At 42.1% G+C, this 15,690-nt stretch overlaps 1 protein-coding gene across 1 annotated transcript in view; it reads left to right on the top strand.

The window, feature by feature from the left end:
- The window catches only part of LOC119970392 (proprotein convertase subtilisin/kexin type 5-like), a 520,270-nt gene that overhangs the window by 63,988 nt on the left and 440,592 nt on the right, over positions 1–15,690 (top strand). The window contains 1 exon segment of the mRNA XM_038804933.1: positions 14,087–14,200. Within this exon segment, the coding sequence (XP_038660861.1) occupies positions 14,087–14,200 (114 nt within the window).

Below are 15,690 nucleotides of genomic sequence, written 5' to 3'. Positions count from 1 at the left end.
CAATTGGTTGAAAAAAGAATCACTTACTTAAGATATCAAAGACGTGTAATCCTTTAATAACTTCTTAAAATTGCTGATCACAATCTTTGCTGAAAGAAAAGGTACTTGCCATTCAGCCAAGCATTCATAATTTTTGCAGCTATCAAGCCAATGCAGCTCACAGATAATGAAAGACCAGGATGTTCACTTGCATTTATAAGCAGATTACCTGTCAGTCAGTGGGTAGAGCAGTGGGATGTTTGAACTTTCAACAGCAGGGATTTATTTTTAAAGTTAAAGTTCTCCTGGCATTTAAATGATAATCCAAAACATGGGCCAGGATTCTCTGATCCGGGGGGAGGCCTCCACAGTGGCCAGGCCCGCGATTGGGGTCAACCGATTGGCGGGCGGGCTCATTCCGGGAGAGGGCCTATGTTTCTCCGCGCCGGACCCCTGTAGGGCTCTGCTATATTGCCCGGGGGCCGGCACGGAGACAGCCATGGCGCGCATGAGCGGACTCGCCGTGGCGTGTGCATGGTCGGACCCGCACCGACAATGGCAGGCCGGCTTCCAGCACCGGAGCAACGCACAGCACTCCATCGCCGTTCTAGCCCCCTGGGAAGGGGTGAATGCCTGGGCTTGGAGGCCCATTGACGCTGGCGTTGCTCATGCCGGTTTTGACGCCAGCGTAAACACTTGGCCAGGATTTTGGAGAATCCCGGCCATGATATCTCAGTGCTTAAACAATGTTCGTCAACGTAATAGTCAACTTTGCTTTTCAGAATGGAGCTCTATGATGGAACCTTGCAGTTAAAGCACATTTGCAGCATAATACTCGAATTTGAATTTGTCAAAATATTTATCACTTGCCTGTTGGAAGGTCCCTGACTCTTTTGCAGGCTAACCCCAGTGCTTAACTCTAAGGGGTGGGGTTTCAACTTTTGTTGTGAAACTATATTCAGCTATAGGGATTTAAACATCATTGTCCGACAATTTCTGAAGACCCATCATGATCTCTCATTGAAGGGCGGCGCAGTGGTTACACTGCTGTCTCACGGCGCCGAGGTTCCAGGTTCGATCCCGGCTCTGGGCAACTGTCCGTGTTGAGTTTGAACATTCTCCCCGTGCTTGCGTGGATTTCACCCCCACAGCCCAAAGATATGCAGGGGAGGTGGATTGGCCATGCTAAATTGCCCCTTAATTGGAAAAAATGAATTGGCTACTCTAAATTTAAAAAAAAAGATCTCCCATTACAAATACAATGGAGCATCAACACATGACAAAATAGAATGTTTGTTCATGTGGTCCCTCCCCTTCTCAAAACAAACTATCAAGCTCCTGTACCTCACTTGCTTATTTGTGGTAAAGCACTGACCAGAAACCAAGCACCGGCTACAGGGTGAAGTTGCCAGGAGCCCTCTCTGGCACACATCTTGCACTTCCTTGAGGCTCATTCAAAGCATGACTGCCAGAGATCTCGGGCACGTATTTGGCAGAGAGAGAAATGGAACATTGCTGCCTGAGATGCACTTTTGTTTGAAGACAAGAGGATGGGAGAAATGTTTGAGGATTGTACTCCTTGGCTGGATGCTCGATGCTTTCTCGATGGTTGAATAATCTGGCCATGCTGCCTGCCAAAGTTCATACATGAATAATGGCCACTTGGCTGAAATGCTGGAAGGCAAAAAAATTGAATTCTCGTTGGGAGTAATTCCATTTAAGAGCAGATTTTTTTTTGTTGTTTTTGGAAAATCCCACCTCCTCAAAAGAGGAAACATTTGGATTAAGGTTTGCTGCCAAGGTCTCAAACTGTTGCACGCTAACTGATCTGTTTTGTAACTTGAAACGATAGCAAATATTTAGAGTGGACGTGGCAGCAACTTTGTTTGCTCTATCCCACAGTAGCATGTCTGTACACAAACAAAAGCAGCACTGTCCATCCTCACTACTGCCCAGTTTTAATTGGTACCTATTGCTACTCTTGTCCGAGTTTCTTCCGGTATGAGCTTAGAGCTGCCGAACTGATATTGCTGTCAGCTAGGTGGCAACAACAACATGCATTTATATAATGCCTTCTAATGTAGGAAAATGCCCAAAACACTCCAGAGGTGTAAACAGATAAAAATGGATGGCAAGCTTACGAAGGAGGTGGTGGGCTAGATTTTGCTGTTTAGAAATAACATGAACATGCAGTTATTTTACTATGCAAATTGGACAGTAACATTCAGTGTTCTCACATGCGTGATTAAACACTCAAATCCTGAAGTTGCTGTCTGAGATGTCCTGCCCCCTCCAAAAGCTTCCCAAAAATGGCACGTTGCCATCTGTCGCTGAGTTCAAATATACAAAAGTTGTATGTACCTCATCAATAAGACCTGAATGTGCCAAAAATGCTGAGCTTGTCTATTCCAGTGAAAGTATCCATTTATCAGTGTAGATGGTCTAATTACAGCTAAAAATGACTCTTGATACTGAAAATGAACTTTTAGTAAAAAATGTATTTTTAAACATTTTCTTTATTTTATCTATCTCTCCAATCCTTTCTTTCTTTTCCTCTTTTTCTTTTTAAAAAAAGCACTTTCTGTAACTTTTTTGATATTCAAAATTGTAACTTCCTGGCACAGACTCCATGCTGTTCATTACCAATTCTTCCATCTGATTGGTGAGAAATACTATTACTTAGCTGTTCGCTTCGGTCCCTGGTACCTTGTAGAGAATGCTCCACTTTTTCAGTGGTTACCTGACTGGAAACTGTTGTGCAAAAGCCCATAGAAAACCTTTGGGAAAGAGTAAGTTTGTTTGGCATTCAAAGCAAAATCTGGTCCATTAGGAAGGCAGAACGTAAGAGGAGTAGATAATTCAGACTCTCGAGCCTGCTGTGTGATTCAATACGATCAAGGTGGATCTCATCTCAGCCTCGACTCCACTTTCCTGTCAATTCTCCATAACCCTTCAATCCCTGTCCACCTATCTCAAATTCACTCAGATGTCCCGGCATCCACCGCTCACTGGGGTAGTTCCACAGATTCAGAAGAAGTAATTTCTTCTCATCTCTGTTTTAAATCTGCTCCCCTTATCATAAAACTATGACCTCTCATTCCACATTGCCCCACCAGAGGAAGCATCTTCTCCCTGCCTACAATGTTAATCTCCTTTATCATCTTGTATACCTCAATTAGTTCTCCTCATTCTTCTAAATTTTAGAGTAAAGGCCTAAACTACTCAATCTCTCTTCCTAAGACGAACTCTTCATCATCTCTGGAATCAATCTAATGAGCCACCTCTGAACTGCCTCCAGTGTAAGTACATCCCTCCTCAAGTAAGGGGACCAAAACTGGTGCAGTCTCACTAATGCCTTGCATTGTTACAATAGCGCTTCCCTACTTTTATACTCTTCCGTTAGCAATAAATGCAAAAATTCCATTAACCTTCCTTATTACCTGCTGTATCTGCAAACTAGTTTTCTGCGATTCATGCACGAGGACACTCTGATCCCTCAACGCTGAAGAGCTCTGAGGTTTCTCTCCATTTAGATAATAGGTTGCCTTCCTATTCTGACCAAAATGGATAACCTCGCACTTATTCATGTAAAACTCCATCTGCCAAATTTTGGCCGACTCACCTAACTTATCCATATCCATTTGTAAATTTTGTTATTGTAAATTAGTGTCATCTGCAAATTTGGCTATCCTATCTTGTATCCCTACATCCAAGTCATTAATATTGATTGTAAGTAGTTGGGGCCTCAGGGCCGAACTATGTGGCTCCCCACTAGTTACAGCTTGCCAACCGGAAAAATACCAATTATCCCGACACACTCCTTTCTGTTGATTAGACTCTATTGAAGCCAATAAATTACCCCTAATCACATGTGATCTTGCCTTGTGTATTAAACTTTTGTGTGGCACCTTATCAAATGCCTTCTGGAAGTCCAGATATATGACATCTACAGGATCCCTCCCCATTGGTATTTGCTTGTTAAATCTCCGAGCAAATTAGTCAAACATGATTTGTCCTTCAGAAAACCATACTGACTCTGATGGATTGCATTTTGACTTTCCAGATGTCCTGTTATTACTTTAATAATGGGTTCTAATAATTTCTCAATGACATGTTAAATTAACTGGTCTGTAGTTTCCTACTTTCTGCCTCCGTTCATTTTTGAATAAGGGCATTATGTTAGCACTTTTTCACTCTACTGGAACCTTTCCTGCATGCAGGGAATTTTGGAATATTCTTGAAGACCCCAGGATCAAGGCCATCAGATCCTGGGGACTTGTCTGCCTTCACTCCCAATAGTTTGTTTAGTATTTTTCCCTATTGATTCTTTTTCTAAGTTCCTCCCTTTCTATTATCTTTGCATTACCTGTTGCTGTTGGAATGGTACTCGTGTCCTTCACAGGCAGAATACTGATTTAGCGTCTCCTTCATTTCTGTGTTAACCTCTATTAACATTCAACTCTACAAACATTCACTTTAGTTACCCTCTTCATTTTATATACTTATAAAAACTTTTGCTATCTTTTTTATATTTTGCACTAGTTGTTTTCCATAATTTAGAACTAAGAACAAAGAAAATTACCGCATAGGAGCAGGCCCCTCGGCCCTCCAAGCCTGCACCAACCATGCAGCCCGCCTGAACTAAAACCCGCTACCCTTCTGGGGACCATATCCCTCTATTTCCACCCTATTCATGTATTTGTCAAGACGCCCCTCAAACGGCATTATCGTATCTTCATCCACTGACGCCACTAGTCACAGCCCTCCATTCAGAAACGCACTCTTTCACTGCTACCCTCTGTCTTCCATGACAGCCAGTTCTGTATCCATTTTGCCAGATCATCTCTGATCCCATGTGACTTCTACTTCTGTACCAGTCTGCCAGGAGGAACCTTGCCAAAGGCCTTACTGAAGTCGATGTAGAAACATCCACTGCCCTACCCTCATCAATCATCTTTGTCATTCCCTCGAAAAGCTAGATCAAGTTAGTGAGACACGACCTCCCCTTCACAAAACCATGTTGCCTCTTGCTAATATGCCAACTTATTTCCAAGTGGAAGTAAATCCTGTCTCGAAGAATCCTCTCCAATAATTTCCCTACCACTGACGTAAGGCTCACCGGCCTGTAATTACCTGGATTATCCTCGCTACCCTTCTTAAACAAAGGAACACCATTGACTATTCTCTAATCCTCTGGAACCTCCCCTGTAGCCAAGGAGGATACAAAGATTTCTCTCAAGGCCCCAGCAATTTCCTCCCTTGTCTCTCTCAGTATTCTAGGGTATGTCCCATCAGGCCCTGAAAGGAAGAGATAAGTTATCTTTGCTCTTTTTTTTTAACTTTTTCAGTAACCTGTTGTTGATCTTTAAAAGTTTCCCAATCTTTCAGCCTGCCACTGACCGTTGCAATATGGTATACCTTATTTTTTGTCTTTGTTATCTAAGTTCTTTGTCTAGTTGTGGATGTTCCCCCCCCCCCTCCTCTCTGGAATATATTTTAGTTGGGAAGAATTTAATATCTCCTTAAACATCTGCCACTGCTCATCAGCTGCCCTACCTTTGAGTCTTCCTGCCCAGTCCACTAGGACTAACAAATCTGTCCTTTTGCCGATGTAATTACATTTGTTTAACTCAAGAAAACTGATGTGGACTCCTTTCCCTCCAACTGAATTTGAAATTCTAGCATGCTATGATCACTCTCCCTTGGATGATTACTGAGATCATTAATTAATCCCTCATTACACAATACAAAATCCAGAATAGCATGCTCCTTGGTTGGTTCCACAACATATTCCTCCAAGAAACAATATTTAATACATCAATGAGTTCTCCCTTGAGGCTGCCTTTGCCAATTTGATTAATCCAGTCTATATGTATATTCAAATTACCCATGATTATTGCCGTATCTTTCTTCAAAACCCCAGTATTTCTTGGTTCATGTGTCACACTGTGGAACTACTGTTTGGGGACCTATGGATTAATCCCACAAGGGACGACATCCTTGCTATTTCTTATTTATACTCGGACTGATTCTACATCTGGATCTCCAGTACCTAAATAATTTATTACATCAACACTGGCAAGGGCAGCACGGTAGCATTGTGGATAGCACAATCACTTCACAGCTCCAGGGTCCCAGGTTCGATTCCGGCTTGGATCACTGTCTGTGCGGAGTCTGCACATCCTCCCCGTGTGTGCGTGGGTTTCCTCCGGGTGCTCCGGTTTCCTCCCACAGTCGAAAGATGTGCAGGTTAGGTGGATTGGCCATGATAAATTGCCCTTAGTGTCCAAAATTGCCATTAGTGTTGGGTGGGGTTGCTGGGTTATGGGGATAGGGTGGAGGTGTTAACCTTGGGTAGGGTGCTCTTTCCAAGAACCGGTGCAGACTCGATGGGCCGAATGGCCTCCTTCTGCACTGTAGATTCTATGACTTATCTCTTCCTTTACTAACAAAGCTACACCACCTCCTTTTCCTTCCTGCCTATCCTGCCAAAATACTGAGTACCCTTGGATATTAAACTCCCAGACCTTGTCTCCTTGTAACCATGTCTCAGTAATCACCGCCAAATCATGCCCCTTTGTCTTTATTTGCGCTGTTAACTCATTCATTTTATTCCAAATGCCATTCGCCAGGGCTCTGGTCCCAGCATGGTTCAGGTGGAGCCTGTCCCAATAGAACAACTCCCTCCTTCCCCAGTACTGGTGCCAATGTCCCTTAAATTTAAACTCATTTCTCTCTCACCAATCTTTGAGCCATGCATTTAGTTCTTTAATCTTATTGACCCTGTGCCAAGGGCAATAAGACCTCTGGTAGTAAGACAGCAATGATGACCTTTTTGGTTCTGCTTTTTAATTTAACCCCCAGCTACTCTTATCCCCCCCAGCAGAACTTCTATCCTTGTTCTACCTATGTTGTTGGTACAGATGTGGACCACAGCAACTGGATCTTTTTCCCCCTTGATTCCTAGTTCCTCTCCAGCCAAGGTGAGATATCCTGGCACCAGTGTAGTGGGCACCATAGCCTTCCGGACTATAGATCCTGGCCACAGAGAACAGTGTCTATGCCCTTTACTATACTATCTCTGATTACATTTACATTTCTCTTTTCTGAATGGCTCCCGGTACTACGGTGCTTTGGTCAGTTTTCTCATCCCTCCTGCAGTTCCTGCTCCCGTCCACAAAGGGAGCAAGTATCTCAAACCTGTTGGAGAAGGACAAACACTAAGGCTTCCGCAACTCTACCTCCTGAATCCCTCTACCTGTCTCACTCCTAGTCACACCACTGGCCGAAATCGAGGGAAGATGGCATGGTAACACAATGGTTAGCGCTGTTGATTTTCAGTTCCAGGGTCCCAGGTTCAACTCCTCGCTTGGGTCACTGTCTGTGTGGAGTCTGCACGTTCTCCCTGTGTTTGCGTGGATTTCCACCGGGTGCTTCGGTTTCCTCCCATAAGTCCCGAAAGACGTGCTGTTAGGTAATTTGGACATTCTGAATTCTCCTGTACCCAAACAGGTGCTGGAATGTGATGACTAGGGGCTTTTCACAGTAGCTTCATTGCAGTGTTAATGTAAGCCTACTTGTGACAAAGATTATTTTAAAAAAAAATCTAAGAGGTGTGACTGTCTCCTGAAACATTGCGCTCAAGTAACACTTCCCCCTCCCTGATGTGTTCCCCTCGGGTCCGCCTCCGCTCTGTTTCTCATCTGAAGCTCCTCCCAACAGCTCCCTTCCCTCTGGTCCGCCTCACTTCGCTGTTGCTCGCTCTGAAGCTGCTCCTCACAGGTCCTTCCACTCGGGATGTTATATTGCTTGCTATAATGTATGTTACTCATGTGCTTTATACCAAGATGCTCTTAAATTTGATGTTGATTAACACTCCTAGCTGCCCAATGAAACCAAATAATTTATTGAGTAACTAAACAAATAACTTGAGTTTGATTTTTCAATACTTTTACTAGCTATTGAATAAACAAGATAGAATAAGAATAAACTATGATTAACTACGCTTGCACTCTGAGCTAACTCTCTACACCTTTAGTCACTATTCACAATACACACCGAGGCGGGAATTCCGTTTGAGTCTGTCTTTATATACCCCTTGTTAGTGCTGCTATCTAGTGATCACTTAGCTGCAATGACTGAAGCTCCTTCCCACAGCTCCCTTCTCCTCCTCCCCCCACCCCCTGGTTCTGCCTCACTCCACTCTGTTTCTCACTTTGAAGCCATTTTCCTTTCCCTTCTGTTTTAACTCGCGGGTCTATCTCACTTTGTGCTCTTTCTCCCCCTGAAGTTGCTCTTTCTCCATTGCTTTAATTCACCGGTCTGCCTCTCTCCACTCTGTTTCCCCTCTGAAACTGCTCTCCCTTCCCCACCATTTTAACTTGGCAGGTCCGCCTCACTCAGTGCTGTTTCTTGCTCTGAAGCTGCTCTCCTTTCCCCACTGTTTTAACTTGCCAGGTCCACCTCTATCCATACAATTTCTCACTCGAATGAAGATAATCAGAGAGGAATAGGAAGAAGAATTTAGGGAAAAGTTCTGAATGTTCGATCTGACAGCTTAAGATACGGCTGTCAATGTTGAGCCAGAGTTTGAAGAGACACGAGTTTGAAGAAATTATATATCTTTTGGTGGGTGCTGGGGGAGGGAATTGTAGGGTGTTGAGGTGGTGAAGGCTGATCCAAGGCAGCATTCGAATAGAGAACAGAAAATGCTGGAAATGCTCAGCAGATTGGGCAGAACCTGTGAAGGTCGTTAACATTTTGGGTTGCTGACTGAAAACTGAAAAAAATTGAGAAGAAGCAGATTTTAAATATAGAGGCAGGATAAGAAGGAGGGGCATGAAAGAACAAAAATGGAATGTTGTAAGAGTGGAAGGCAGGAGATATAAAATGACAAACAATGGTGCAAGACAAATGGGGATTGTACTGAGACAAATTAAGAATCGAGAGATGAGTGTCCAAGAAGTGCATAAATGGGAATGGTGCGTCTGATCTGAATTGGGTGAGCTGAAATCGAATGATGAGGTGCTGTTCTTTTTTTTGAGCATTTCTTGAACTTTGTGAGAACAGTGTAGGAGCTGTCTCCTCAGATTGACAAGAGGGGAGGGATGCGCATTGTGGTGGGATCATGCTGGAGGTGATGGACTCTGAGAGGTAAACTTTTGAGGTTGTATCACTTTCCACGGACACTGCCCGACCTGACTATTTCTAGAATTTTCTGTTTTGATTTCAGTTTGCCAATATCTGCAGTATTTTCCTTTAGTATTAGGTTCTTAAAAGAAGTATCTAGTGAGATAGTTGATGCATTGGTTTTAATTTTCCAAAACTCCCTGGATTCAGCTTGGAAGTTAGCAAATGTAACTCCATTGTTCAAAATGGGAGGAAGACAGAAAACTACAGGCCAGTTAGCTTAACATCTGTCATAGGGAAAATGTTAGAAAAGAAGAATTTCAAATTTAACATCAGCTGTTCATCATTGCATACAATAGTAGTAGTATTAAATAAGCTACAGCAGGGAACTTGGATACATTTGAGGTAATCAGGCAGAGTCAACATAGTTTTGTTTTGTGAAAGGGAAATAATATTTAACCAGCTATTGGAGTTCTTCAATGAGTAACGTGTTGTGGATAAAGTGGAAATGGTGGATGGGCTGCACATAGATTTCTAGAAAACATTTCAAAAGTGCCACATCAAGGGCAGGACGGTGACGCAGTTGATTAGCCCTGCTGCCTCACGGCACAGGTCCCAGCTTTGATCCTGGCTCTGGGTCACTGTCCGTGTGGAGTTTGCACATTCTCCCCATGTTTGTGTGGGTCTCGTCCTGACAACCCAAAGATGTGCAGGCTAGGTGGATTGGCCACACTAAATTGCCCCTTAATTGGGTACTCTAAATTTATAAAATAAAGAAAAAAGAGAGGCAATACTTTTCAGAGGGTCGTGAATCTTTGGAACTCTTTCTGAAAAGGTGGTTGAAGCAGTGTCTTTGAATATTTCTAAAGTAGAGGTGGCTAGATTTTTGGTAAGCAAGGGTGTTATCAAAGGTAGGCAGAATGCCGACTTGAGATTCCTATCAGATCAGCCATGATCTTATTAAATGGCAAAGTAGGCTCGAGGGGCCAAATGCACTACTCATGCTCCTTGTTTGTATTAAATAAATTAGTCATGTCTAGAGGTGAAAATATCACTTGGTTTCTTTTTAGCTGTAAATGGGTTGAAGAGGAATGGAGATGGACAGTGTTATGGAGGATGAAATTCGTGGTCTTTGGAGAGGATATGGGATCAGAGGTTCTGTTTGGGCTTTAGGTTGTAAACATCCTGGTTCAGTTGTGGAACTTATTCAGCATAATTTAATTTAAAAAAAAATAAATATTTTTACTTGCTTTTTCAAAATATTTTTAACATTAATTGCATTACATATATTTAACTGACATTTAACAATCCCTTCCTCAACCCGAAAACAATTAATTAACTAACTAACCCCCACCTTTTTAGCTGCAAACTGAGGTTAATTCCTTAAAGTGAGATATGAACAGATGCCATATTTTATGAAACCCCTCCTCATTCCCACCAGTGAGGCAAAGGCTAAGACATCTGCCTCTGCCCGGTCACAGGAGAGAGCGAGGACAGGGAATTGCAGGTGAGGGCACAGGCAGGGAAAGCAGACAGACAGAGGGCATAAGCTATGGACTAGACCAGCCCCAGGAGGGGAGCCACCACATTAACAGGGATAGCTAACACGGGAAGACGGACAGAAAGGCGGGGGGGCCGAGGCGCATCTCCAGACAGGGAGGGAGCACCTGGCCGGTGGGGGGGATTTGAAACTGGGATTTCAGCACTTTTTTTTTAGGCAGGTGTATTAATAGTTATGGAGCCAAGGTGAAAGTAGAAGTCAACCATAGTGAAACATCTTCAAGGCATCATTACAACATTAGAATTAATGCATCATAGAATCTCTATAGTGCAGAAGGAGTCCATTCGGCCATAGAGTCTGCACCAATACTTGGTAAGAGTACCCTACCTAGGCCCATGTCCCGACCCTATTCCCCCTAACCCAGTAACCGTACCTAACCTTTTGGGCATGAAGGGGCAAGTTAGCATTTTTTTTGGAACAAAGCTGTAATAACGTCTGGAGCTGAGCGGTCCTGGCACTACCCAAATTGAATTTCAGTGAGAGGTTACTGCTAAGTAAGTGTCACATGATAGCTCTGCCAATGGCTCCATCCATAAATTCACTGATTATTAAGAGATGGGCTAGGTTTAATCATCCATTTTGGCAGCATTTTAGCCTTGGTGGAAATCTTGGTCATAGGAGCGACTTGTTCTGCAGCACAAATCTTCATTACTACAGCCAGGCTGTTGTCATGGAACAAAGAACCCCTACAGTGCCGAAGGAGACTATTTGGACCATCGCACCTGCACCGACCCTCTGAAAGAGCACCCAACCTGGGGTCAGGCTCCCAGCCTATCCCAGTAGCCCCACCTAACCTATTGGACACCAAGGGCAATTTAGCATGTCCAGTCCAGCTATCCTGCACATCAATGGACTGTGGGAGGGTACAAGAGCATCCAATGGAAACCCACGCAGACACGGGAGACACTGCAAACTCCACACAGGCAATCACCCAAGGTCGGAATTGAACACGGGTCCACTAGTGCTGTGAGGCAGCAGTGCTAACCCTGTGCTACCATTCTGCCTGCATAGCCTTTGCGGTATCCAGCCTGACATATGTTTCATGGCATCATGTGGAGTGAATAGAATTCACTGACAACTGGTTTCTGCTAATCACTATGTCACCGTGCCATGACTGAGACAATATGTGTATTGTAAGAATAATAAAGGGTTAACAATTTACTGTAACTGTATCCAACCACTAGTTGGCAATCAAGTGCAAACATGTGGATCACGTGATACTTTTGATTCGGGGAGAGGGTTGTTAGGCGAGGTAGGAAATTAGTCGTGTTATCAGAAGCTCTGTAATTGGAATCATAGTTTTAGTGAATCTATAATCTTTTATACCTTAGCAAACAAGTCAAATCTATTTAGTTGTCTAAATAGATTAGCTTTGTTCAAAGCTTAGCTTGATGTTCTTTGTAAGACACTGCACTTTGAAGCCACCCTCATTCCGAAAACAAAGAACATCGCAGTGACTACAATTTAAAAGTACTTTATTGGCTTCGTGTCTTGGATGGTGAAAGACCTTGGAGGTCTGCTTCTGAGTTCTCTTTCCTCTATTAACTGCATGGTGATCTACTCTCTAGCCAAGGTGATCTATCTTTAGTAAAGATTGCAGCGTTTCACCTTGCCTCTTTAAGAAAACATCTTCAGCCTAAGGGCATAATGACGGGTAATTAATTCATTATAAACTTGGCTGTTCTCCCGGCCTTTTCATTTAATTCTGAAAGCCTATATTGCATAGGGATTGGAGTACAAGTTTCAAGAAGTATTGCTACAATTGTACAGGGCTCTGGGATGTGTTGATTGTCCAATAATAGGCTGAATAAATTGGTCTTGTATGCTCTGGAGTTTAGAAGGATCTAAAAGATCAGGTAGACACTGAGCAGTTATTTCCCCTCGCTGAGGAATCTAGAATGTCGGGGTACAGTCTCTGGGTAAGTGGTGAATCATTTAGAACTGAGAGAAAGAGAAATTACTTCATTCAAAGAATTGAGTGTCTTTGGAATTCTCTACCCCAGAGAATTGTGGTTGCTCCATTCTTGAGTACGTTCAAGACTGAGATCGATATAAGGACTGAGTGGGGAAGTGGAGTTGAGGTCAAAGGGACAGCCAGAATTGCACTGATTGGCTGAGCAAGTTCAATGGACCATATGGTGCACTCCTTATTTTTTTAAATGTTTCATGTTGCTTCTGTTCAGTGGAGCGTAAACCAATAAAGATCATGTCACGCTTGAATTACTGTAATAACCTCACTCTTTAGAAGGATGTATGAAGAGTCAGTGAGTGAAGGAAGCACCTTATGTAGGGGCAGTTTATGGATGTTTTTATTTTTTCTGGAGCTATAAAAATACATATGTTGTACATCTGTTGTAGAAAAGACCTAATGTTCATAACTGTACCACCCTCGCTCCCCACTGGAAATAAATGCAATTTATATTGTCTCAAGATTCCTTTTCTGGAAAATGTTTTTTGTGTAGTTCTCCGAAATGGCTTATGATGTAGGCTTTTAATATGTGTGCAAGTCTTTATTTTCAGCTATTTATTTTTCTTGGATCTTCTGACAGGGGACCCAAGTGGTGGTAAATTGTCAAGTTCTGTGGTCCTCTGGCTCACTGTTGGTGAGACTGAGGTTGAAACTTGTTATTGATTTGAGGTTAACATCTACCGAAGAAAAATATTTAAATTGCTTTTAAAGAGCCTCCTTTGGTGAAGTAGCCGGTATATTTTTTAAAACTATATTTAACTTGAAATGGAAATTGCACAACAGAGCACATGGTTTTATGTTTCCATAATCACTTCCATATTTCAGAGGTTTCTCTTTTGTTTACTTCTTTCTCCAAGTGAGTTGGACTTTATTTTGTTTTTCCTTTCTCTTGCATCAAAAAGATGATGGGATTGTATTTTCTTTAAGCCTCAGTTCATTCATTCAAAAAAAAATTGAGTGCATCTCTGTGGATAATGTAGAAGCTGGAAGTTAGCCCATTATTATACTGATATCATGAAGTTGTGGCTTGTGGCTTCCGAAGTTTAAACTGGAATTGAACTTTAATAATTGTCTCTTATCAAAGGAGACCAGTTTCCAAATATTAGTACAATGATTGATTTCAGTTGCAAGTTACTTACTAAATTAGTATGAATGTAATGAAGCAGAATGGTGCTCCATATAAAGGTATAGAAACAATATTGTGGGGCAAGTTATAGTAGGTCTCAAAAGAAACAAATGAGGCTAATTAACGTGTGCTGAAGTACAGGAGGTCTTGAATCAATGAGCTTCTGATTCAAAAAGAAGAATCCACTATCAGTAATCAAAGATGGTTCACCTTGTAATTTTAACTTTGGCTGATAGCAAAATTTACAGTGTGCATTTCAGCCCCAACAATTACTAATCTTTAATATAATAATCTGTTTTCTATTGACTTGTTTTGGTGACAGGTGGAATGGATACAGCAACAGGTGGTAAAAAGACGGATAAAGAGAGATTTTAAAGCTGGTGCTTTCCAGTATCCCTACTTCAATGATCCCAAATGGTCAAGCATGTGGTACATAGTAAGTGATAAATTCCATTAATATTCTATTTGTATCTGGTTTTATTTAATTATCCACACCCTTTACCCCCATCTGTAATATACTCTCCTTTTCACTGCTCTGTAGTTACTTTCAAATACACACTTTCAGTGGCTTTGTTTTGCACACAGACATTTGTTTCGAGCCCAAAACCACGCAGAGTACTCCAGCTTGTTTATTCTATTGCCCCTGCCATAAAGCCCAATATTCAGAGAGATGTTTACAGCATGGAAACAGACCCTCTGGCCCAGCTTGTCCATGTTGCCCAGTTTCTATCACTGCGTTAGTCCCACTTGCCCATATCCTTCTATACCCACCCTGCCCATGTAACTGCCTAACTGTTTTTTAGAAAGGAAAAAATTGTACCCATGTTTACCACTGCCTCTGGCAGCCCATTCCAGTTGCTCACCACCCTCATGTGAAACAAAAATGTCCTCGTTTGTTGGCCCTGTACCCTGAGATGCTATTTTTAATGCATTATGAATTTTCATAGCCCTATTTCCCTCTGCTCTTCTGTATCACCCAAACATACCCCATTCTAAGTGTTTTTTTAAATTCAGAATTTGCCACCTTGCATTTTATTAATATTGAATTTCCACCTGTCACTTTCATGCCTTTATCAAAATTCCCTTGCAGCTTGCTTTTGTCCTCGGAATTATTTGCTACACTTCCGATTAGAGATATTAATAAATCCAGTAAATGGGCAGAACTGTGACAAATGGACTTCAATTTGGCAAATGTGAGGATCTCTCAATTTGGCATCCATTTTGGATCTCTCAAAGATAGAACAGGGTACTCTGAACGGTGAAAAGCAAGAAACAGTGGGTGTCGAGGAACATAGATCATTATTTTCTACGCCTGTTTATAACATTCTAATCAAAATGGCTAATTGAATTCTGGCCTTTATCTCATGGGGACTTGAATACAGGGGGTTAGAAATCATGCTTCAGGTATATAAAACGAGAGACCACACCTGGTGTATTATGGGCAATCCTGGACAACACATCTTATGAAGAATGTATTGGCATTGGAGGAAGTGCAGTGTAGATGTACTGGAATGGTACCTAGGTTTAAAGGATTACATTACAAGGAAAGATTGAACAAAAGAATGTATTCCATTAAATTTCGAAGATTAAGGGTGAGTTGTTTGATTTTCAAAAGATATTAAGGGGAACCAATGGGGAGAAATGTTTTCCGTTGGTTGGGGAATCTCAGACTAATGGCCATAAGTCTAAAAATTAGAGCCCAACAATTCAGATGTGAAATTAGAGAATCATTCTTCACACAAAAAGTGGTAGAAGTTTGGAACTCTATTCCGCATTTGGTAATTGATGCTCGATCAATTGTTAAATCTATCAATCTCCATTTAATTTTTTTTGAAACGTAGGCATTAAAAGATATCTGGCAAATGAGTATATGGAACTGGGCCATAGATGTGGGACAATCTCACTGGATAGTGAAAAAGACGCCAG

The sequence above is a fragment of the Scyliorhinus canicula genome, chromosome 8, assembly GCF_902713615.1.
Source record: "Scyliorhinus canicula chromosome 8, sScyCan1.1, whole genome shotgun sequence".
NCBI classification, from domain to species: Eukaryota; Metazoa; Chordata; class Chondrichthyes; order Carcharhiniformes; family Scyliorhinidae; genus Scyliorhinus; species Scyliorhinus canicula.
The sequence above is the reverse complement of the archived record's forward strand: the minus strand, read 5'-3'. Positions and strand labels throughout refer to the sequence as shown.